This window comes from Melozone crissalis, unplaced genomic scaffold (genome assembly GCF_028551555.1).
Source record: "Melozone crissalis strain CALT ecotype California unplaced genomic scaffold, PUWL_Pcris_2 ptg000006l_1, whole genome shotgun sequence".
Classification (NCBI taxonomy): domain Eukaryota; kingdom Metazoa; phylum Chordata; class Aves; order Passeriformes; family Passerellidae; genus Melozone; species Melozone crissalis.
Genome location: NW_026535784.1, coordinates 53,619,432 through 53,645,690, shown reverse-complemented (window position 1 = coordinate 53,645,690; position 26,259 = coordinate 53,619,432). Strand labels below are relative to the sequence as shown.

General features: G+C 35.6%; 1 protein-coding gene across 1 annotated transcript in view; it reads left to right on the top strand.

Moving 5' to 3' along the window:
* LRBA (LPS responsive beige-like anchor protein) overlaps nt 1-26,259 on the top strand; it is a 368,370-nt gene that overhangs the window by 87,628 nt on the left and 254,483 nt on the right. Inside the window, exons 30-33 of the mRNA XM_054293253.1 lie at nt 2,188-2,321; nt 10,455-10,533; nt 10,791-10,924; nt 13,081-13,142. Of these exons, the coding sequence (XP_054149228.1) occupies nt 2,188-2,321; nt 10,455-10,533; nt 10,791-10,924; nt 13,081-13,142 (409 nt within the window). The remainder of the gene's footprint in view (nt 1-2,187; nt 2,322-10,454; nt 10,534-10,790; nt 10,925-13,080; nt 13,143-26,259) is intronic.

Here is a 26,259-nt window from a genome sequence, read left to right as displayed (position 1 = left end):
AGTCAGAGAGTAAAACCAGAACATTCATAGGCATTCAGAGGACACACCCACTCTGATTTGATGTTTTTGAGAGAATTCTGATTGACTATTTGCCCAGGAAACAGAAAGCTCCTCTAAAGGACTTACTTTTACCCTCAAGGTTATTTGATGTTTTCCAATTAAAAATTATTTACGTGAATTATATGTTTTTGAACAGACACAACCTATATGTGCACAACTTCCATCTATATGTGCACCAAAATTTGTCACTGAACATTCTCCTAAATCAAATATATTATATCCAATATAATTGTGTCTGTGTTAGTTAACAGCAAAAGGATGATTATTTCTGTAACTTGGTGTGCAACGAAATTTTTCCAGATCATGCACCAAGGTCTTATGGAGTCCACCAGAATAGACATATGAGAAGTTATAAATTTTTAGGTTTAATATTATTGATTAGTATTTCTTGCACTGGATATCTGTATAGTGAAAGGACTTAAAAGCTCAAAAGGAATATACCTGGGCTTCAGTGCTGAATTGTGAAGATTGGAAAGATGTCCCAAAGTTTACTGTATGTGGGTGCATTTGTACTCTGTAAACTTGTATTCATTTCCTAACTACTTCCAGGGGTTTGAATGTGTGCTGTAGAATAGTAGGAGTGATTTCCAGGCTGTGAATGTCACAGAATCTTGAGTGAGAGACCCTCTTCTTATACCTGCATGGTGCAAAATTAATTGGTAATGTGACAACAATTTTAAAACACTCTAAATATATGACCTATTTCTTAGCCCATTGTTCATGTTTCAGGGAAACAGACATGAACATACGAGCAAAATTCATGGTTTAGGCACAATATCTTGACTTGGGGCTCAGGTGTTGTTGCTTCTATTTTTTTAGTGACTAGTTAACATTAGCAGTCACCCCTATAATGATATGACATGTACTGCCTCCAAGTATGGTGCCTGCCTACTCTGGCCATTGAGGAGGGCTGATTTAATCTGTAACATGGGCTAGCTTCTGTGACATCCTTTGACATCCTGTGACTGAAGAAGGAACTCAAATACAGTCCTCCTTCCCCCATTTCAGCAAGAACTGTTTTAGAAATATTTGAAAGAACTTCTTTGGTTGTTCTCACACCTGAATTTAGGTCAAGTTTCTAAGTTACTTTATTTAGAAAATGAATATTTTAAAGCTATTAAGGGAATACTTTCAGTGTGTAGTTGTATTACTGTCAACAAAAGATGTGATTAAATAAATTGAATGTTGAAGATCTTCAGCTTATGGTTAACACCAGGTAATTAAAAGTAAGAGCTGCAGTGGGAGTACATTATATATCAGCTGTACTCTTTACCTCATTAGCTGGGGTTTTGCATGTTTATGGAGCTAACTTGCAATTAAAAATGCCTTTAACGTATGCTTAACAAGGCCTTTTAGGTATTTGGAATGAAGTACTACAATTTAATTGAAATTGGTATAGCATAAATATGTGTCTTTGTAACGTGTCAGATAAATTTCCATGCCTAACTTGTCACTTTGTGTCTTTTCTTCTGATGTAATCTTTAATGCTGACTATAAGGCCTGACATTTAGCTTGTATAAAATATGGAGGTTCTCTCTTAACTCCAAGGAATGTTTTGATTTGTTATATACATAAAACTTGATTGGCAAGATATACTTTAATTCATGCCTTGGCTGTATTTTTGATATATGTGAGCTTTAGTATGTGCCTGCAGATGTGTTAGGATGTTTTTAGCTATGGTATGACCTTCTTCAGTCAGTCTTGTGTTCTGCATTAGAATACCTGGAGTAGAAGACTATCAATGCATCCTTCAGAGTTGATAATTCACCTTGAAGTTGAATACTGCCACATCTTTTGTAAATAGTTGCCTGAAGTTTAAAGTCAAATCTTGGACAAATTGAGGTGCAAAAAAAAGCCTTGTTGCTGAACCCTTATCCTGGTGATCTTCTAACTTTGTGCTTTTGGTCAGAGGTTCTGTGGAAGTGGATGAGATATTAAAGTGTAGCATAAAAAAGTGTACCATCAACAAATGAAGTGTCTTCAGGTTAAGATGATTGAAAACTAAAGTAGGGAAGCAAAGGAATTTTGCAGGACCTGGTAGTGCAAGTGCTAGATGCATATAAAAGGATCAGGGAAGCGTGAGCCTTCACATACAATATAATTTACTAACTTTTTATCTTCACCTAGGAGTGTTGTTGTACCAACGAAGAAATCAAGCATTTCCTCTTCTACAGCTGCTACTGGTGCTCCTACAAATGCTGTCAGTGTGGTTTCTTCTTTAGATTCAGCCCAAGCCCCAGATTTGTCAGGAGAATCTCCTGGTAAGTAAGGGTTAAATTAAGCAACCTTAATGCAAACACTTTTTTCTGTTGCTTCTATTTCCATCCCATTCATTCTGATTACAAATAAAACAAAGAAAAAATAACAAAAAATAGTACTGTATTAGAAAAAAACCCTAATGTTGCAACAAATGCAACTGTCTGAGCAATATTTGTCTTAATTTCAAGATTTCTCACTGTTTTGATAGAGCAATCGTACTGTATTAACTTGTATGTAGTATAAAGATGGTGTATTTTAAAGACTATTTTTTATTACAAATTAATAAAGTGTAAGCTTATTTATAAATTCTGGGATGTTTGACCAAGTATATGTGTTAGTGCTAAGTAGAACTGGAAATTATAATCAAGTGTTTCCAATAGCTTTAGCCTGAGGTCAGATCCAGTGTTGATGCTGAACCAATTGCTTTGGACAGTTTTTTCAGTGGGGACAAAATGGAGTAGGTTGTTTATAAGCAAGTGTTCCTTTGAACCCTTGGTCTCTCCGGTTGTTCTGTGTGAGATAAATGATGTTTAACCTTAAATGATATGTCAAAGCCATGCTTTTCCACTTAGCCATGTCTGAATCACAAGGCTGTGTAGGATCTTTGTGCCCATGAAGTTTGACTTCAAGACTTAGAAGTGATTTGAATCTTAATCAAGGAAATCTCAAGCTGTGCCTGATTGTTGGTAGTTTTTTCAATGTTTGAGTTTCTTGCTTCCTGGTTTTGTGAACTTACATCCAAACTGCAAGAACTGGGGAAAAAAATGTGGTCTGTTACCATGTCCTCTCTACTTGTGTGTCTGGAAGGTATTTGTTCCCAAATTCAACTGCCCATTCCATTTCTTGGGAGAATCAAAAAGATATTGTCCCAGTCATTTTAAAGGAAAAGAAGAGCTTTTGAAATATAGTATATTCTTACTTTTTGTGAAAGGGACAATCCATTGCCACCAAAACGGCAGGAGGTAGCATTATATTAGTGTAGGAGTAATATTTGAAGTAGTGGAATTAACTGTATTTTGAAATGTCACAATTCTTTGGGGAAGATTGGCTCTGAGCAGCTAATCTGTTTTAAAAATAGTAAAATGTCACCTACATTGAAATTGTTTAAAATAATTCCTAATTTGTTCCCGTCTGACTGATTAACCTGGCTTCATTGTAGGCTTAATTATTGCCATTTCTGAAGTAGGTATCCACTTGCTTTTAATAAAAACAAAACAGATGAACATTGATTTTCAGATTTAGTCATCTTTTAGGAACGTATAGAGGAAAAAAATAAGTGCTCCTGGGCCTGTAGAATGTATGAGAAATCCAGACAATAAACAATACTAATGCAGTTTGTAACTGTGTGACTTCCATCATGTCTGGAAGTTTTGGCAAAAACTGGACATGTAATCTGAACTGATATGCATAAAAAGAAACTAATCAGGATTAAAAATAGACATGTTTAGATTGGCAATATAATTAATTAAAAGAAAAAGTAAAGGGATAAATGAAATCATGCCTTAAACAGATTAAAACATGAGACAGTTTCTTTTTTCCTTTGTAAAATAATGGTATGGAAACAAAAATCTTCCAGAGTTGCAGTGGTTTACATTTAATGTTGCACATGTAAATTGTACACATTTCAGTTTGAAATCAAATTCTCTATAAGGCCTTAATTTGTTTTTTATTGGAAGATGGAAGTAGTAATAAGCAAGCTTCCTATAAAACAAAAATATAATTAATACAATTTTCATCTGAGTACAAATCACATATTCTTTCACGAATTTTTAGTTTAATGCAGCAGAGAATCTACATTGTTCTCATTTTTTCCATCTACTACTCATTATAAGTCTGTTAAATTTTGCAATTAAGAAATAAATGAAACCTTTTTTTAAAAAAAGTGCTGAGATTAGGTAGGGGCTTATGTAGTAAATATAAATTTGGGGCTAATTCATGTTTGATATGAAGACTGTTAAACATTTTTCCTATATTAAAAACCACATCTCATGTTTTTTTAGAGTGAGTTTTATATACGTTTGTTTGATACATATAAAAATTGATAACATATATAATTATATACTATATATACAAATAATGATTTATATAAATTATATAGATAATTTATTTTTATATAATATATAGCCTGTAAAATATATGAACACATAATGCTTTATGATGAAGATTTGAGCAGATTTAGTGTAAAACAGGGGTGAAAGTGGTATGTAGACATTGAAATAGGATTAAATAGCAGGTGATAGTGTTCTAATAGTAATGTGTAGAAACACTCAGTTTGGGAATAAGTGTTACACAGTATGTGATCATCCTCCACCTGTAGATGTGATGGCAGAATTGCTTGGTCAAGGGAGGATTTGTGTTGAGGTATCACTCTGTGTGGTTCCAGATGCGTCCATTGCCATTTGTGTGTACTCAGAATTCATCAGTCTCCTTCCCAATATTTTCTCCTGGAGTTTGCATCCTGACTGCAGCTCATGGGTTGTGAGCATCTCAGATATCTGATGCTTAGGTGCTCCCATATCACACAGATTGTGACAAATCTTGGCCTACCAGAGTGTTGATGGATTGGAAAGAACCATCCAAGCTCACTCTGTTCCTCTGATACTTCAAAGAGGGGTATAACATGTGTTGGCATCAGACACTCTGGCCTTTTTGCATAAGTTTCTTCACCTTTATTCATTCAATCTGTGGAGTATTTCATAGCACAGAAAGCCTTTCCTGAACACAAATGTGTCCCTTGTGATCTGGAGTTTCCCACTGGTCTGTTGCTGATGGCTGCTATTTGGGCTGTTGGTTTGCTGGAATCCTGGAAATGACCAGAGAAGATAAACCTGGGGACCCACCCTGAGCTAATGATTCAATGCCTACTACCAAGGGTGGTATTGAACAAAAGAGCATTTTTGCTATAGTAATGTAAGAAGGGTGAATTCACTGAGGGTGTTCCTTCCTTGGGTTGTCTCTCAGGCTGAATGTGTGAAGTGACGCAGAGGTTTTACACATGCTGGGTTCAGGAAGAGCTACTGCTAAGACAACACTAATATTTGGACAGGCAGGACTTGGTAGAGCTGCCTGAGCTATTGTGAATGTGCCAGCAGGATGCCTGTATTTTTTTTTGGTCAGTTTTCCTTTTAAATGTTTCCATAACAGTCACTGTGTTCTGAAGTGGTGAGAATTTTTTAAAATATTTTGCAGTTTGCACTCCCACTGTTTTCTCTGATGCTGTGAGTTTCTCTGTTTATGTTCTTGAAGGATTTCACATGTGTTTTATTAATGCCCTTAATTCAGTCTTGAGGCTTTCACTATTCGGTTTCCAAATGGTTGTTCAAATATGATTTTTATGAAGAGGGGGTGTAAAAATGCCGAGGGAAGCAGGAATGAATTGTCTCTTGTCCTTACTGACATTCTGAATGTAGAAAAATCCTGAGAACTTCTACTCAGTTTCTGTTGCCTGCCTCCTCCCCTTCTCCTTGAAGTTCTTTGAGTTTCACTTGTTTTCCCTCTGAGCCACACAGTTAGTTACAGGATTTTTTCTTCTCTGGACAAGCTGTTCCCAAATTGTGAAGTTGTAAACAAGGCCATGTCAAAGGGTGAAGTGACAAAGGAAGTGAATGCTTGGAAGAAACACCAGGAAAAGCAGTAACAGCGGGTAAAAACAGAGTTGTGACTCCTGAATTCTAGTCCAATACATAGGAAAATGTAAATTTTCTGTGGCAGTTGGCTTGTTTTGCAAAGATGAATGGTATTCATTGATTTTTGTACATAGGTGAAAATGAACTTGAAGTCATGCAATAAAATAAATTAACAGGAGACAAGCTAAAGAAGAAAAATGATCATGAAGTGAGTTACCATCAGTGCAGGGGTTGTTCAAGCAATTCACTGGATTATAGTAATTATTTCAAAGAGAATTCCAACTTAACGGTGACAGTAGTTGAAGGCTGGTTACCAAAGCAGAATGACACTTTAAAAAACCTCAGATCCTGATGATATGCCATGGAAATGGCTTGATACTGTGTTAGTATAAAAACTGTTTTAAAGCTGCTTCTCTTAAGTGAAGTTTTCACCATTGTTTGATAAAAATCTGTTTTGGTTTAGCCCACAGATGTGTTTATGTAACAGATCCCTTATATTAGCTTGTAAAACCTTTCATTGTAGTCTTGCACTGTGCACTTCCAGCCCTGGAATGAGCTCATTATTTTACTGGATACCTCTTCCAACAAGGCCACTGGTGCATTTATGTAGGGAATGTCTGTTGTACAAAAATAAGAGATATGGTTATTTAATTTAGCTCTGGAGTTTTTTATGCTTCATCTCCATCTCCTCACAAAGTAAATTATCATGTACTGCTTGTGCATTGCCAAGTGCACTTTGTAAGTGTGTATGCAAAAGGATGAGGATCTTGCACAAAGAGTTTTTTAACAGTATTTTATTGCTTGAGACACTGTTTGTTTAGACCCTTGGGGACCTTGAATAAACAATAAGGTTTCACTGTAAGGGTGCTAGACAGATGATCTATTTGCATTTTCTTTTATGTTCTTGCAAATGTCTGTAAAACTGTCAGTTTGAAGGAGCCAGTTTATCAGTGAAAGGATAAGGAAGAGATAAGTCAGTTTAGTTCCACATGTTTGAAGTAGCTACTGAACTTACCCACATGTGTGCTGTGGATGAAAATATGCTACTGAAGTATTTTCATTTTTTCTCTAAAAGCAGAAAAAAGTGTAATAAAAAGCTACCCCTGAGTTAAATAAAGTAAAAAATGTACCTTCACAGAACAAAATCTGCATGCAAAAATCGCTATGCCTAATCCTATTGAAAGAACCCTGAAATTCTCTGCTGGGATAAATCTGAGATTCACTCCTTTTAGTGAAAGAATATCTGAGTTTGAAATGTGGTTTTAGGTGTTGATAAGCATGAAGAAATTCAGACCGTAAATATCCTTATGTAATCTTCAAAAAGAATATCAGTTTATATAGACGGCTCCCTTATGCTTTGTTAAATTCAAATTATCAGTGCTTTTTCTGTTATGTGTATTTTAAAAAGTTGATATTTACTTGAAATTTCATAGTGTTTTACATTTATACCTAATCTGTTTTGTGCAGGTTTTTTATATATCTTAAAGAAAAAAATAATCATGTCCTGTGCTGTCAGTGATTTCCTTTACCTCTCGCTCGAAGTATTTTTACCAGTTTTATTGACAAAATGGAAAACTAAAAAAGCCCCAACCCATCCCAACAAAATAAAACAAACAACAATAAAGCCAAGTTACCCTAAGCTGAGAGTATGTTTCTTTACTAGCCTCGTGATGGCTATTAAGCCCTCTCATTGTCCTTGCAGATGTTTCCTTTGATTTTATTTTTCCCCTAATTTTTTCCTTCAGTTATTTTGCTGGCGGCCCAAATACTCCACAGAATTATTTTTGTCTCGTTTAATTTAAAAAATCATGCTGTTATGCTTCACTGTTAAGTCTTATTTTCTCCTAATAATCTTTGCTTTAATAGGGTAGGAATTTGGTTGTATATAGTATTGACTATATAACCATACCCAGTGAGTTGTGGATTACTGGTGTCAGATATTAGATGTGGTAAAACACGTGTGAGCATTTCTTTATCAAGACATGCTGCTTCCACAGCCTGTGTGTTGAGGACTTTCTTGTTTAGAAGGCTTTGTGTGCCATTTCAGTTTGGTACTGTGTTGGACTGCCCAGATCAGTGTGCTGATTTCCCTTTATGGGAAGTGTGTGCCTATAAATCACCTTTTGGACTTTGGAATATTTTCAAGTTAGAGGAACTTGTTAAATGAGAATAGGGATGTTGGGCTTTGGGGAGAAAACTGGGTGTTCTAGTCAAATTATTTAAATAGAAAAATTCTCATGACAAATGACATTGTAGTTTTAAAGTCTTGATAAAAAATTAAAAGGGAAAGAAACTTGACAGCTACAAAATTATCTGACAAACCATTGAATCATATGGCTTTGTTGCCTTATGTAGGCTTTGTTTTTCTGTGCAGGAGGCTGTGTTCTAATTTTCAGCACATCATTTGGCAGCTTTTCTGTTGGGTGTAGCCAAAAGACTTTTTAGTTGTTTGACTGTGGAAAACTAGCTGTTAAAAAATGGAATTGTATCCATTAAAATATTGAGAACTTTTACAAAATCTTGCCATCACCTTGAAACTTTCAGGAATATATATTTGAGTAGTCTTTATTAGAGAAATTATTTAGGATACAGTGCCCAGAAGATTCACATTTCATTTTGCTTTCAGCTAACACTTTGCTCACCACTTTCTTATCCTTCATTCTGTATGGCCCACTCACTTTCATTCTGATTCTATCATACCTATACAGCAATCAGCATAAGAGCTTCAGGTTGAATTTATGTAAAACACAAATGAATCACATTCACAAAGATATCTCCTATCTCTGAAGAAAGAAAAAGAAATGAGAGCAAAACTTTTCATGGTTATGATACTCTAATTTATTTTCTTAGTTCCTGTGCTGCCTTTGAAACAAGATTGGAGAAAACTACCTTCTCTGGATAGAAAAACAAAATCTGTCACCCACCAGAAACCCTTGATATTTTTTGGAGGAAGCTCTGTGTTGCCAGAGTTTTGGAGCAGAAGTTTGAAATTTGATGGGAGAAATAAATTCACTATCTCAGGGATCTATCTTAGCCATCTCTTTCTAAATCTGTTTCACTTGAGTCAAGTTGAAAATCTTTGAAAAGTTGCAGTTGACACATTTTGGTAGATAGTTTCAAAATCTCAGCAGCTAATTTCCAGATAGGTTGCATTGAACTGAATTAACCAACTCCATTGTAGGTGGGGCCATCAGGAATTTTTCTATAGTTACAGTTCTAAGAAGGGTAACTTCTTTGCTAAGATAGGTGTGAGAACTAAAATGATTGGACTCTTTTTTTTTTAGGCTTTTTTCCCTTTTTTTTTTTCCCCCACTCCTTTCCAGCAGCATAAAAATCTATAACTGGCAAGGTGAGAGGAAAGAGAATAGGACAGGGTTTCGGGGTGGAAAGAGATAGGATTGCAGATGGACTAGGAGCAGTCATGCTCCTGGGAAATGCACAGAAACCTGTCTGCTAAGATTCATTCCTCTCTATAGCTTGGAATGCAGTGTAAGATTTGTGAGTCACCATTCCTATCCTGGCAGAAAATATCTGTGAAGTCTCTGGCTGTCTGGCTTGCCCCCTGTTCATCATTGCTAATACCAATCCATACTGCAGTATGGGGAGGTTGTATTTCTCTATGTACTGAGCAGCGGAATTTAATATTTACAGATTCCTCCTGTGCTGATGAGAGCCATGTAGTGTCAATTTGACATAACACAACTGCTTTTTTTCTGTAAGTGTAGGATACATAAATGACCCAGTCTTTCCTATCAGCCTTTGAATAATTGATGTGGCAAAGTTAATAACTCATAAATGAGGTTATACCACTGCTGTCATGCTAATGACACCGGCAGTGCAATGGAAAATTTTATCATAGCTGCCTCTGTCAGAGTCTCAGTTTTGCAAAAATTTAAGCCTGGCTGTTGAAAATACCCACTCATTGTTTTCTGCATGATTTTGACACAAATATATATTTTAATTTCAGACAAAAATATTAAGGGGTTTCTGTGCAAGTTACTTGAAATTAGGTGAACACTAACCAAAAAAGATGGTTTTAAAGCATTACCATTTGGCTGTATATAATTATATATTAGTATTATTATATGTATTAGCATATTATAGGCATATTAAAGGTGTAAAACATTGTTTGTATTCATTTCTAGGGTTGTAAGTGTTACTAGATTTGTTCAGAGAAGGTCCTGGTTTATAAGATCAGAAGGAATCACTGCAGCCTAATCTGACTTCATTCACAAAACACACTACAATGCTTCCTTGAATTAATTTCTCTATGTGCTAAAGGAACATTTAAAAGACTTGCCATGGCATTCCTGGTAAATATGAATTGAAGTAATTAGGACTTCTATGGAAAAAAAATATTTGAGGTACAGAGTGGTGAATGGAGTTCACCTAGTCCTCACACTTGAAAACCGTGCTTTCTGAGAACTTAAAGCTCTAGTTTCTGGTCTGCTTTTCTGATCCCTGAAATGTTTTCTTATATAATTTGTTTATTATTACTTTCTCTTGTAGGAAGGGGATCATCTAATTCAAAATTGCCATCTGTTCCGGCAGTTTCTTCAGTGCCTGAGGATTCTGCCTCCAAAATGAGGTAACTTCTTCAGTTGATCTGAACAGCTGTGTTGCAGCTCATGTTATTGATATTACAATTGGTGTTCTGATACCATATAACTTAAGAATGTCTTTTGCTGATTTTCAATAACTAATGAAGGTTTGGGAAAATACTGAGTGTTGGATTAATTCCTTATACATGTATATCACTTAAGCATTGTCAAAATCTGTATTCCTTTTTACAAAATTCCAGTAACTTCCTTCTTTTATTGCTAATCACATGTATTTCTTTACTAGCATTACAGACAGGCTTGAGCATGCTTTGGAAAAAGCTGCCCCACTGCTGAGAGAGATTTTTGTGGATTTTGCTCCCTTTCTTTCTCGGACTCTTTTGGGCAGCCATGGGCAGGAGTTGCTGATAGAAGGTACAAGTAAGTTTCCATTTAAAAAAGGGGGGGTTTGTGTTCTTTGTTGCCTTGGAGACTGAAAATTTCTTTATTTAGGAACTTTCTTCTTGACTTCCCAAACAGTGCTGTCCACTGGATTTCAATGCCTCTTGTTTCTTCTGTCTTTAACCTTCTGAGGTCATTATCACTGACTCCTCATCTTTGCCATTTCTGCCACCTCTTTGTGTCCATCTTCCTTTGTTTTACAACTCTCCTGGCCATTTGTCCCATAGAAACTGTTATACAAAACATGTTTTGCGAGCTTTAAGAGAAATTTCAGTGTCAGGGTCAACTCTTTGACACAGTCAAGTGTCTAGTGTAGTGAGCTGGGTACAAGACCTGTCACTTTTACTGGGATGTTGGAACTGGAGTGTTCTTGGGAACTGTCAGTGGAGTGTGTTCTGCTGCCTCTCTCACACGTGAGTCTGCTCCTGGCTTTTTGGTTTCTTATTGGAAGGGAATCAAACAGGTAAGAGGAATCCTTGTCAGTATGGAGGAGGATTCTCTGGCACATCTGAGAAGATGGGGATTCCTGTGCACAGCAGTGATCATGGCTCTTCCTGGTGGAAGATTGGCATGACATGGTTGAGATTGAGATGATGACGTTTTCTTTCTACTGGTGGATTTCTCTCTGCTTAAAAATGAGGCTCAGTTCTGCAATGCAGACATTAATGTCCTCAATTCAAAAAATTGTGTACGTTGGAAGAGTGAATTTAGCAGTGCAACACCAGTTTTTCAATTTTCTCAAAATTTGACTGTGTCACATGAATTGCTTTGTCCACTGCTTTTCAGAGTGAAATTTTCAGGTTTTGTCCTGTTGAAGATGTGACAAGAAGAGCTTGTTGCAGCTTCCAGTGATAGGGGCACTCATGATAGAGTCCCTTGGTTGCTTAACTTGAGCTATGTTTGCGCTGACAGATCTACTTTCTTCCTAGGGAATTAAAGTTCTTGTAAAAACATATTTGAAACTACTTGTTGCTTGGATTAGGACAGTCATCCTGTTTGAAGGGCTGAATATGAGCATTGTCAGAAACACAATTAGAGTATCAAACACTGCTAAGTGTTTCACTGAGGACTGCTGATATCAAAATTGAGATTTCATTAAATTTCACAAATTCAAGTTGTTTAGTTTGGGAGTTTAGCTTGCTTACCATTTGAGGTAAGAAGAAATGGAAGGAAGAAATGTATGAATTACTTTCTTTGAGACTCAAAGATGGAATTCTACTTTTGTTTATGCATTTGAGCATCATTTTAGCTGATAAACATTTTAATAGAAGCTGCCTTGTGAACAAATTTATTTCATTCATTTAATAAGAAGAACCAGAAAAGCAGTTTTTCTCAAAGCTTTATTTTTGAAGATAAAAGAGAATCTGGTTCAAAGTATTTTGATTGTAATATAGTTGTATAGATGGATAGGTGAGTATTGCATAAATTGGATGAGCAAAGAAAAAGCAAGATAATCACTGGGAGTGTATGAACTGTCTGGACAAAAATGAACACATGAAACCAATTTTTGGTTCTAAACCCCAGTTATGGACAAACCCAACCCAAAATGCGAACAAAAATAATAATACTCAAATTAGTTTGTAAAAAACTGAAAATATATAATAGGTTACTGCTTGCACTTCTGCTTAGGTTTAGTGTGGGGTTAAGGGTCAAAGTACTAATAAGAGTGTTTGGGATGTCTGCTGCCATGAAACAAAATGGAAACTTGATTGATAGCTGGGGGCTGAAAGGAGAACGCGTCATGGAGAAAGCAGAGGTCATAAAGCCATTTCCCTTCTCTGCATATATAATGACCCAATCCTTCGAGAAATAGCAAAATGTAGATACAGTGGATTAATATAACATATGTTAACCACACTTCTGATCATTTTGACATACAAACATTTATGAAACTGAGTAATGGGGGTAAGAATTACTATTAGCTGCTTCTTTTAGATGGAAGGCATGGAATTTATGATTTCCCTCTCACATACGTACTTTTATTTTGTGCTGATAAAGTACAAAATTGAACTGGAAGGGGCATGAAAATTTCAGCTTTCTTTTGTTTGTCAAATCTATTGCACTTCAAAACAGTTTGTGTTAATAGCTGGCACCATAAGAGCATGCATTTATGTATAATTTTTTTCCTTTTGTAGGTCTTGTGTGCATGAAATCGAGCAGTTCAGTTGTGGAGCTGGTGATGCTCCTTTGCTCTCAGGTGAGGTTTAAGTAATAATATCTGCAATTGATCTGTCTGAACACAATGGAAATTACAGATAAAATTTTACTCTAAATTTTACTTTTAATTTAGGTTCATGTGTAATAGGTTAAAAGATAATGTACAAAGCCTTTTGATTTAAAAAAATAGTAATTCTGTCTATTCAAGTGGGTTTTTGTTTCCTTGCTATTGAGCATTTACATAACCTTGAAGATGGTGTGCCTACATAATTCTGTGCTGTCATTTTTGTAAGATAAGATAGAATCAATATAATATTAAAGTTAAAGAAACTGATTGATTCCTGCATCTTGACATGCAGAATCCTCTGGGATAAATAGAATTTTTCCTGTTGTGTAGAGGTTATGAAATGAGTGATAAATACTTTTAAAACCCTGTCATTCCTAATTGATTTGACAAGTACTAAGGATTTGAGAAAAATTTAAGAAAACAACCCTGGTTGTCATCAGTTTGGGACATTCTACATTCCTAAAGGCAAACTGATTTTAGATATGTAAGAACTTGAGAGCTGCCTGTTTTTGTGGTTCAAAAAACAGACAGAGCCTAAGGAACTTTCTTAAAATTATGTATGCTTTATTAATTGGATTTTTTTGGGGGGTTTCTTGCCTTTTTTTTTTTTTTTTGTAATTAAATGGAAGACTGCGTTTATTGAGCCTTTCTTTTGGTGCCTTAAAATTATACCTTTCTGGTAGTAAATTCCCCTACTTAAAACTTTAAAATAGCCTTTTTTAATGGGAATGGTATTGGTCTAGAGGTCAAGGGTTCTGACCCATTTCAGAACCTTTGACCTTCATTTACAACCCCTATGGTTTGCTTGCCTGACGAATAAGGATAATGCAAAATTAATGTTTCTTCACATCGATTTATTCGTTTTAGTGCCTATATTGCCAAATTTATTTAGAGTGTGCTGATAGACATTTCATGAATACAAATGAAAGAATCATAGAAGGTGTGAAAAATCGATAGTCTACGTTGTCAATAAAGCGCAATAAGAACAATTACTTCTGGAGATTACACCTAATAGATTTTACAATGAACTAGTGAAGAGTAGTTATGTTTTCCAGTGAGGTTATTATTAATGAATGTAACCAGAACTTCGCTCATCTAGTTTTCCATCTTCCTCAGGAAATACGGTATCGTTTTACCCTGAAAGGAATTTAATATTCCTTATGGAACTTTTGGAATTTAGACTTTATTTTACATACAGCAGTACTGGAAGTGAACATAGTTCACAACTTCTAGAATATGAACTTGCAGCTGATTTAAATTATAAAAGAATCTTTGCTGCTGAGAAATCTATATAACAAATTTTACTGTTCATTCAGGAATATGTTAAAGTAAAAACTAATCCAAGTATTAAATATGTGTCTTACAACTGGTATTGCCATTTAGAAAAATTAGTTTTTGGTATCCATGCTACTTGTATCAATAATTAGTGCTTGACCTTTCCCCTTTTTTTGGGTAAGGTAATCTAATCTTTCTTAAAATCGTGTTGTGCTCTGTACTGTACGTCACTTGTTTGGTTTTGGGAAGTGGAAAGGATAAGAAATAAATGACGTGCTCTAATGCACCTATTTGTCATATGTGTCACAATGCCACTTAATGCTAATCTAATCAAATTGAAGCTACTGTGATTGCTTAGCAGTGCAAGTTGCGCAGGCTGAGGTGCTTCTTTGTGGAGTAGTGGAAATAAACCAATAAAGTCACAAAGACCTCAAAGTCTTTTTAAAGTTACATAGCAGCTGTAATTTTTGGCAGAATATGAAAAATGATGTGAGAAATGAATCTAAAATTAGCTCCAGATGTATACAGATTGTTCTGGGGTGATAATTACATTTTTCACTTTGAATTTTCCTAATTCAAAGAGGTCAGCATGGCAATCACAGAAGTGATTTATTTTGTTAAGAAGTGAACTGTCTTTTGCTACATGAAAGCTTGAGAGATATGAAATTGAATTTCAAGCCGACATTTTACAGATACTGGGAGGAGATGGGGTTGAGCTTGATTGATTTTTTTTCTTTTTTTTTTTTCCTTCTTTTTATTTTCTTTTTTTCTCCAGCAAGATAGGGTGGGAAATGAAGTGATATCCTTTTGCTAAAATTTTAATTAATTTTTAAGAGGAGATGGAGAGGATGCAGTGCCAAAGATCAAAAGATCAGGTCAAAAACCAGTTTTTAATCACATAGATAATGTGGCATAGTTATGAAGTAAGTATCTGCAAATTTGATTTAAAACTTCACAAATTTGTCAGCCATCGTTTTGTGAAATTGAAAGATGGCTCTGATTAATCTTTGGTGTTTTTTATGATAACCTCTTCTCAAAATTCATTTTAAACATTGTAGATACGATGTAAATACTTGGATTGTTTTTCTGAAGCACCTGACATTTTTCTGATGTTCATTTAGATCTGTGGCTGAATTATATTTCTCTTCTGCAGAAGTGGAAAAGGGAATAATAATATCCTACCATTTTTTTTCATAAAATTGTGAAAATACAACCCTTTAATGGGTGAAGTAATTTTTAAAAAACTTCAAGATGTACAATTCCCTGAAACTATTTGTGACACCTGGTTAATTTCTTTTCTTGTTTAAAACTCATATATTTAGGCATATAGAAAAAGACCTTTATTTCATGTTTTTGTGTTTGCATGTTGATATATTGCTTCCTGTTTAACACAAGGTAAAAAGAGAAACAGGTGGTTTGAGACACAGACAAAAGGCTTTTTCTAAGACAAAAACAGTTGTGTTTTTTGATAGACATGCTACATTTTGAGACGTGTCTGTGTGTGTGTACTTACATTTCTATAAATCTATCAAAACATAAAGAATCCTTCATTTAATATTACTGCAAAGTGTTCCTGCTTATTTGACATTAATATCATTTTTGAAGGAATTGACGTTGCATTCAAGGCCACTTTATAAAAGCGTAGTGTTGCTCATCCTAATTCAGTCTGACACACATTCCAATAACACTACCTCCCTTCTAGGGTTTAAAGCTAAATTTATGGCTGAGCATTGTGAAGTGCATCATTTAAAAATGGTTTCAACCCAAAACATCTAATAAATAAATAATGTGTATGGCTACTCAGTAGCAGACTTTCCAGACTAGAAATCATTCCATCGGATACTCAACAGTCCACTATCGGAGAGGGCTGTCAGATAAATCTTATAGTAGCTGCATTCATGTCCTGTAAATCACATGTTATTGTCTGAGCCTTCTGCCAGGTCATCTATTCTTTTCCCATTTATCAGAAATGCATACAGTACAGTGAACCTGGAAGCACCATCTCGTCTGGTCTGGCATCCTGTCGGGGTAATTAAACCAGCCCAAAGAGAGAAGTTCTCTTTCTGTTCTCCCATCTTAAATGAGTGGCATTAGGATGTTGGAGGTGCTCACATGCAGTTGTGAGTCAAGACTTCTTCTCAGGGAAACTGATGTCACCCCTGAAGAAACCATTTTCATCTAGAAGGGCTTTCTCTCTGTGCCTAAAACTCAAAGCAGCATGGATGAATTGAGTGCATGTCCATAAAGCATAAATGCTACTGTGCTTCCTTTGCTTTGTCAGATATTTTCTTGAAATACATGACTGTGTAGAAATACATGAGTGTAGACTGTGGTCTTCCCTCCTCTCTCATGAAGGGATTAAAAATATTTATCTCTTGCTCACATGCATGAAGCATTTGTCTGATTATTGTAGCTCCAAGGTAAAAAGGTACAAAATAGGTGAAATAGGTTCTGTAATTTTCCTTGATGCCTTTGGATTTACAGAATTTCTGGCACTTGAGAGATGCTACTTTCTGTAGTCAATCGACTGAATTGTCAGTGGAGTTTGTGTTAGAGAACTAAGTAGGTGGCTCTTCTCAGCTTCATCTTCTACTTAAGAGTATTTTTCTGCTGAGTCTAAATGTTCTGGACTGCAAAATAAACTTACACTATCTGATTCAACACTGTTCAGCTCTTGGATAATTTTCTAAAATTGATGGAATGCCACCCAACCTATTTAAGAGGTTACAACTGAAAATGAATGAATACTGCAACAATTTGTATGATCCCTCCACCACCACTGCCCACACATGCACCTTGTGTGCTTGTTCAAGGTGTTCTCATTCTTGGTTCCTTTTTCCTCTATCCAGTGTTTTTTCAAACGGACTAAAGGCACATTCTTGGTAGCTGATAGTGTATGTAAAACAAGACCAATATTTCAGTCCATTTAATCGCTAAATATTTTATCTTCTGAAAATAATAATATGATATATTGCAATATAACTGCATAACCATAACTGTTAGATGTATAGTGGACCTTGATAAAGTATTACTTCCATGGGGAGATGGAAGAGGGAAGCAGAAACCCTAATACTCCAAGTATTTTTCATGTGCAGAGATAGCATTTCCTCATATTGCCTAGTGAAATATAATCATGGTTGAACATGTCATGTGCGGCTCTGACAGTTTTTGGAGGTTTACATGTGCATTTAAAAAAAATACGGCAGAGGCTGATTAGTAGTATTAAGACAGAAAAAATCACACTGTTGAAGTTGGTCTTACTGCCCTTATAGGCAAAGCTCTTCAGCTTGCTTTCATTTTTCCTTTTCTTTTTTCATGTCTAACTTGTCGCTGTTTAAGAGGTGACATTTTTGCCACAGGTATTTCTTTAGATGATACTTCATAGTCTACCAAATCCCTTTGCTGGTAGATTCTGGTGCTCATAAAGAAGTCAGCATGCATCCCTTGCACGAGCAGCATCTTGGTAGTTCTATCTGCCTTACTGTGATAAGGAATCTTAATTGAGCAATACCAACATGTTCCATGTACCCATACAAACTGTATGTTTTCATGATTTTCCCTAAGGAAGAGCAATAGGAGTTGGATTTTTTCAGCGGATTTTTTCCATGGCCTCCTTTGTCTTCCACCCCATTGCGTAAGTGTTTGTGGAATGCAGTGGGATCTTCAGGCTTTTATGAGTATCCTCTGCTCAGAAAAATAACTTTGCATCAATGATCCAAGTTCATTACCTCAGGAGTGGCTTTCTGCATTCTGCAGTGTGTTCTAAAGTGTGGCAAGCCTTTGAATTGCTTGGAGATTTTAGTTGATGTAGAATATGGCAGGTTTTCAGTGTTGGTTTAGAGAACACATTATGCTGATGCTCTTGATCTGCACTGGTTCTTAATTTACTTTTAAGTGCAATTTGATGTGATGGATAACTGCAGTGATTGCTATGAAGTTTTAATTGAATTGACTATGGGTTATCTAGAGACCAATGTCACTGTGATACCATGGCAGCTGAACTCAGCAGATTCATGGAATCTCTTTAGCAATATCCTGGTTGAGATAGGAAGAGAATAAGTGCTGTTGGAATACTTTTTATGTGCCTCAAATATTAGATGATCATGTTTTAGTCACAAGAGTGTTCTTCCATCTAATCACTTTGTTATAACAGCTGAAAATAAGTTTTAAAAGAATTTGCTAATCCTTTAGATATGTGGTCAAATATATATATATGTGTGTATGTGTGCTTTGGCGTAAAGGGTAGATTTTGTAGGGATTTTGTAAGCTGTCAGGTGATTTTTTTATCAGCTGTAATGCATGCTCTAATTTCCTTTTAAAAGCCATTTAGAAGATACCAGGAGTGGAAAGGTTTTCTTTTTATACAGTGTGAACTTCTGCCAATAGGATCTTACTCTGAATCAAAGATTAATGCAGCTGTACTTGGGTTAAAAAGCTTCAGTGATAGATTGCTTTTATGATAAAATGATAAGAAACATAGCTTTATCAGGCAAATGAAAATGATTTAGATCTTAACACACAAAAATTGAAAAAAGAACTTACCAATGTCTAAATTGAGAAATTTAGGGAAAGATTTTGCATGAGTCCTGCCCATAAGTGTTTGCCTTGTGCTTTATATTACTAACTTTCCATGAAATGTCGTGCTAGAAACTTTATAATGCACTTTAGTCTTATTTTTTTTAAATATTTTAAAATTATTTTTAAATTTTATTGCTTTTGCTCATTTGAAGTATTTGAAGATTGGAAGAATATTTGCTAGCCAGGTTTTTGTAGAGATGAGGTGACTGCGGAAGGAGAATATTCAAGATCATCTTACTCTGCTGTGGACTATAAACTCTTAAGCTGCTCGGATCTGCTTCATACCAAGTGGATCCAGGCACATTAATAAAACTGTAAATCCTAACATTTGAAAACATAGGATTGCCAAGCATGTTTATGATTGTTCTGCAAACAGCAGTAGGGATGTTTCTAGTGTAATTTAGTAACAAATACTACATGATCTTTGTACCTGGAAAACAACATGGAAGATCTTTGTCCTAACCTTTTTTTGGGATGCAGCTAGATAGAAAGTAATTGGGAAATGTCTGTTGAGCTTTATGTATAGTGTTACTTCTGATATTTTCAGTGAAAAGTCTTTACATTATAAACTGTTTTCGCCTCAGAAATTCTTTTTGCCCTGCAAGGTATGTTTTAATCTACAGAGGATGGGAAGCCAGGGAGAGGAAAAGGTAGATCTCACAGTAGCCAGGGACCATGCTATCAAAGTATTCTCCTGGAGCAGAAGAGATTTAAGTTCAATTAATGTTTTGGGTAACAATTATTGCCGGGTAAAATCATCTGTCTGAAAAGTTTCAACAAATCCTCACAAAGTAGCTAATAGCCCAGGAGCTTAAGGGCATTCAGCAGTCACGTAGAAGAGTCCAGTTTTGAAACAAATTAGGCTCTCTCAATTTGTAAAAGCAACATTGTGATTCATCTGTTTGTCCTCTAGTGCCATTTCCTTTTATTTGTTGTGATACAAGATTTCTGCATTCTCCTGCATTGCAAGACACTTGATATACACACAGTGAGCTATTTGGCTAGTGGTTAGTAGGATTAACTTGGGAGAATGTGAATGAAAGCCCTGGAAGGTGTGGGTGGGCACTGGCTGTGGAATCCAGACTCCTTAAATGTGGTTCTTTGGTGCCTGGATTTCAGATTCTGTCATGTCAGTAAGTCTCCTTCTAACAAAATAGAAGGTTACATTACCAAATCTGTTCTCCAAAACACCTGGGTTCTCCCTTACACTGATATATCTGGGGCTTTATGCATAGTGTAACTTCTTTCCTTCCTGAGTGTGAGCTTTCTTCCATCTCTGAAATCTGAGGATTTCAGTTTGGGTGCTGAAAATGTCTATTGACAACTTTCATGCTTGGTATTTGTCACTGAGTGGAGTACTTGGGATAATTACAAATGGATTACATGTGCTATGGATATTTTGCTACTTGCTTCATTGAACTGTGTTATACATTTCAAGTGTCTGAAACTGAAGATCAGATTGGTAGATAACTGTCTGAAGTGCAAATCTGATAAGACTGAAATAAATGGAAACAGCTGGGAAAACCTTTCCTTTGAACTGGAGAATGTTGAAATTACATTTAAATTAGCTGCATATATTTTTTGTTCTTTGACTTAAGCAATATGTAGATTTTGTCTCTCCAGAACTAGATTATTGTAATATTTTCTGTGTGAAACCCCATGATAATGCAAAGCCTGTCTGTAAAAACTTCATCCCCACTCTGATTTCCTGTTACTTTCTAAATTGTTTGAGAGTTTAATTGCCTGTTGACTTCTATGAAGAGCACCCTAGTATGTGTACGTGGGAGTTTCTTTCAAACTCCTATTCTTAAAATTGCTAAGATTCAGACTTTACTGCACTTCAGATCTGCTTGAAATCTGGTTTTTCTCTTAGGTGTACTTGCTGGCTTCAGGAATATTGTGCTTTCAGTATGGATTATAGATAGGTTATTTAAAATGTCTGTATTCAACTGTGGCTAAATTTTAAAAACATTATTGTGATAGACTCATGCAAGAAACAATGTGCCGTGAATGAATGGATGTATACTGACAGTTTGCTTAGTAATAGAAATCAAAGAAGTTTTTAACTTTGTCTTTGCCTTAAGCATGAAAATAGGTTGGATGTATTGAGAATTTTTCACCAATACTGCACGAATAATAAGTGACCAGTTCTTATCTTAGTGATGTAAGAAGCACTTGGTAGTTGTATCCTCACAGGTGGTGGTCTCAGTAAAAATATGTTTGCTTTATATCCCTATATCTTTCCATTATACTTGCTCTAGGAGGATGTTTTAAGGTTCACTCATTCTCCCATTTGGAGATGAAACGTACAATGTGAGATTTTAAGATGAGCGAACACTTGGGTTTTTTGGTTTATGCTGCACATCTGCTTTCTGGGAAGGAATTTTAAACTTTGTGGTTTTGAAATATGAAAAAAGGTCAAGATGGGTTCTATATATTAGACTAAGAAGGTGTATAGAGATGTACAAGTGTACAGGTGTAGTAAAGCTGTGACATTTTTGTTTGGAGTGATGAGAAGCATTGTTTCTTGGAATTCTGGTTGGAGGATTCAATATGTCTTTCAGGCTTTTGGTAGAGAAATGGATAAAAGATAGGGTTACAAACCACAAAATGATTCTTTGAAATAGTTTGCCACACTGGAGTGTAGAGAGATGAACTTTACGAAGTTGTTCTTACTAGAACAGAATTCTGTGCAAAAATGAGGATTTTTCCTCCCTGATTTTCTTTTTTTAACTACAATCTTTAGTGATTCTGTAGACTTCTCATGTGTTATAAGCTCATATGAAAAAAACTCTCATGAGTTAAAAATTATTTGCATTTACAGAGAAATTCAGGACATAGTGTTGGTGTGAGTTTAATGGAAAACACACCCTCTACAGTTAGAAATATTAGTCCTTAAAGCTGTGTTGCTGAGAGTTTGATTGATTAATGTATATGTTTTTATGTCTAGGGAGGAGAGTGGATTGTCTAATGTGAATGTGAATCTTGGGAGTGGGATAGGGCAACAGGACAGCTTAATTTCCATTAATGTACAGTGCTGCAGATGTTCAAAACTGAGGGAACATAATTTAGCTGCAGAAGCAAGACTTTTCTGAAGAAAAAAGGCATCCTGTTGCTTCACCAGCACACTAGGACTTAAAAAAACACCACCATTTAAGGTGAGTTTTGTGCAGCAAGAGCACACCCTGTGGCTTGGCAGTCTAGTCAGAAGGATGATACCACGCTGGCTTTATAACTAGATCTTTGAACAATATTCTCAGGGGTGGTAAATGCAAAACAAAGTAATATCAACTGGCACTTAATTCTGTGAGCTCCCTGCTGGTGGGGCTCTGCACTGAAATGGAACTCTTCCTGACAGGAAGTCAGCCGCGAAGTGTGGAGACCTCTGAAAATAAAGTGTGCTTTAATTTGACACCCTGCTGTTTTACAGCCAGTCTGTTTAATTTGAGACTATGGAAAGAGGGTTAGTGCAGGGGAGGGGTACGAGATTATGGAAAGTTCAGTGAGCAGCAATGTTTCTTGTTGATATAATACTAATTACAAATATGGGAACTTTGTTGTTTGTATTAATAAACCAAATAATGTGTCTCTGTTTCCAAGCAGAACTCCTTGGGGAACTCAGGATTTGGGAAGCTGTGCTATTTACTGGAAGTTCTACCCAGAGAAACTTTGTGCAGTGGTGCTGTTCAGTTTATTGTCTGACTTGCACTCTTACATGCATCTAAGCTTTTTGCCCATTTGTGGAGCTGGGAAAAGATTTGTCTCATCAAGGATCGTTGGCAGTGTGCTAATTTTTCCATCAGTATTTTGTGGTAACTTAAGTGACAAAAACTCATAATTCAGATTATGCAGCAATCATGATATTGAGGTCTATTAGGTATTAGATCCTAGTTCAGAGGCAGTTTTGATTCAGAAGAAATAGCTGGATTTTCCAGTGCTCTTTGAATAGTTCTGCATACATTTATTTCTATTTCTACCTGAAAACAAGATGGATATATTTTTCTTTTGGTAAATCTGCTTGGTGGTTGCAGGTAAGGATTTGCAGTGAAAGGAGCAAAAAGTTATTATTTATCATGTTTATTGCGGTGACAGATGGTAATAGAGACCTTTGTTGCAACATGTTTTATATATATTATATTTTAGGGTAAATAAAGACAATATATCTAGGATGAGGAAGGGTACAGAGTATGCAAGTGGAGAGAAATGGGAAAGGTAGTAGTTTTTCTGCCTTTTTAAAAAAAATTGATTTAGCCTCATTTTCTCTAAATCTTTTAAGAAAAGATCTGCATTAGGATAGGATTGTCTTAGTGAATATCAAGGGACAAGTTTGGACATCCTGTGTTATGAGTGAAGAGGTGGGATTGGTTTAGATACTTGAATTTCATTCCCTCAAAGGTACAATGATACCAAGAATCATGTTCATCATGTGCATGCATTCATTATGAGAGTTTAAATAGAAACCAAGCTACATTTGGGGAAAAGGGTGATACCAGAATCATGGAATCGTAGAAGGTTTGGGTTGGAAGGGATCCTTAAAGATCATTATTTCCAACCCCCCCGGTGTATAAAGGGGCTTATGGTTCCAAAACCAGTGTCATATTTCTTTATTAGTTAAATTTATTTATTTGAAGCTAAGAACATTGAGCGGGAAGATTGCTGCTATTTCATGGTGATGAGGAATGTTGCTATCAGTGGGACCAGTCCAGCACTACTGGTGCTGCTGTACAGCACTGAGTTTGCTGTGGTTTTCTCGTTTTTGTAATTTGTAGTCTACCTTGAAAGGCATTTTCCTTCCTGTTCAGTGGTTTTACAAAATCTCAAATTCCAATCACAGTTAAGCAAAAAAGTACTGAAATCATGGGTCAGTTGTATTATACTCCTGCTATTCCTCAATTTGTTTGACTTTGTTAATGAAAATTATGCTGGCACTGCAACTTAATTATTTGGATCTTTTCCCTTTGTTCATCTCAGGGGTTGTTGCTTTTCTTCATGTCTGTTTTTCTGAGTCATCTCCTTTGACTTAAGAGTTCTGTGCTTCCCATTGCTGCCTATTTACAGAACAGCTTGGTACTTGGATTTCTCAAGTAATTTTTAAGGTTCCTGTTAATATTCTTTCTGAAACTGGTCTTTCATCTTGGCATTGAAAATAGCCTATGGTTAAAGAACCTGGAGAGGAAACTGCAGTGGAGAAGGTTTGCTGCTAGATGAACTCAAACCTGACCCCTAATTTTGTTTCATGGGGTGTCATGGCAACAGCCTGCTAGTGGGAGAGAGAAAGGGAAAAGCTGCCTGGGGAAATTGCTTCCTCCCTCAGAAACTGGGGACCTGAAAACCATTCATTCAGTTTTTTTCCCTAGTTTTTCATACTTCTTTGAAACTAGATACAAAAATGAAGCTTATGCATTTTGATCAGAGAGATATGCAGCTTTTATGTTGTGAAAATTCTTACTGTTATAATTGTATTTATATGTGATATTTTTATAATTTTGTATGAATTTTGAATTAAGTTAAAGTTTTCTTTTATGGCTGTTTTAAGAATATTTGGTGTTACCATAAATTATGGCAAATGCAGCCTATCTCAAGATTTTTAGTGTGTAGTTTTTAAAGATTGTATATGCTGTAATATTTTATATCTATTTTTTCATAACAATGTATTTTTTAGGATAGATTTATGTCCTTTGTAGAGAAGGCTACAGTTGTCACTTTGAGAGTAATCTCATAGCACAAAAGGCATTGTCTGACAAGCTGACAGTTTTTTCTGTGGTATTTTTACTGAATAATCTACTACGTAAGTATGTAACTCCAGCTCTACATGTGTATAATTTCTTCTCAGAATCTATAAAAGCTTACTGCGACTTGAACTCTAACTTTTAAGTATTGAAATTAAACTCTCATTATAGTTTTAGGCATTTACCACTAACAACATAATACTAGTTTATAGGAAGCTCTGTTTACATGGAATAACCCACATGGTTAAACAGCAGGGGAGTCTTCTGCTTTTAGTTAAAAACCTGCTGTTTCTGTATGGCTTATTTACTACTTCTTTAATTCTTAATGTAGTGTGCTGTGGAATTGAGCATGCAAAAGTCAGCAAAGAGTTCTGGTTTTTGCGTCCAAGGTTATTACTTGCTGTACAATAATAAAGGCACTATTTTATTGGGTTAGTTGTAATTAACTTCAGCACTAGGCATTGATATAAATCATTCCTAATCTGTTTTCTTTACATTTTCATTCTTTTAAACTGGTTTCACATAGCTTCTTTCTGTCGTCCTTTTACATGAGGACTAGGGTTGTAATTGCTTTTTTGAATTAGGCAGTCGGAAGCTCATGTGCATGTTGGTCCAAGAATTGATTAAGGAGCACTAATGAATTTCATATAGCACTTTTAACAGATTTGTAATAAATACTCTACCAGTGATCTGTTATAACCTTAGAACTCAATACAGAGTTGTCATGCTGTGCAGCTGGGAAAATATTTCAGTATCAGAAACTTTGATTCGGTTTCATAGTTAAAATAGTAAAGAATTTTGTGGTTATGAATAAAAAAAAAAGGACATGTACCAACTTTTCCCCAGAGTATATTTTATGAAAGGAGTTATCATTATTTGTTTTGGTGTTTGATAAAACAGAGGAAAAATACTGAAACAGTGGTAATTTTCATTCTTCTGCTTAGCCTTAATGTTTGGTACCATGTGGGTCCTGTGCTATTCTGACTGATTTATTAATACACATGTACTGCAGCACGTTTGGCTGTTCCTCAGCAGCGCAGATTTGGAACAAGGATTTTGCTTGTTCTTTTCAGTCACCTTTGCAACACTGAATGTGTTTGTTTCTTGAATTCCTTCTGTTTTTTAGGGGTAGATAATCACGCATGCACAATATCAGCCCGCCTGTATGTGTGGTTCATTAGTTTGATATGAGTGTGTTTGGGATATTTTCTCACATCACATTAGTGGGTGTGGTGTTATACCTTCACTTGAGAAGCTCTCTCATCTAGTCAATTTTTACACAACTTTCTCCTAAAAAACTCGTTAAAATTTTCAGTACAAAGACTTCAGTTGTGTACTGTCACCAGCAGATTTTTTGACAAAAAGCAATGTCTTTTTTAATGGAATGCCAGCAGTAAATACTTTTTATTTTTAACTGGGTGTGCTTGATAGTTTTAAAAGTCTTATAAAAATAATTAGCTCTTTTATAAAGTTCTAATGGCAGCCTTGCAAGTTTCCCCTGAAGCAGT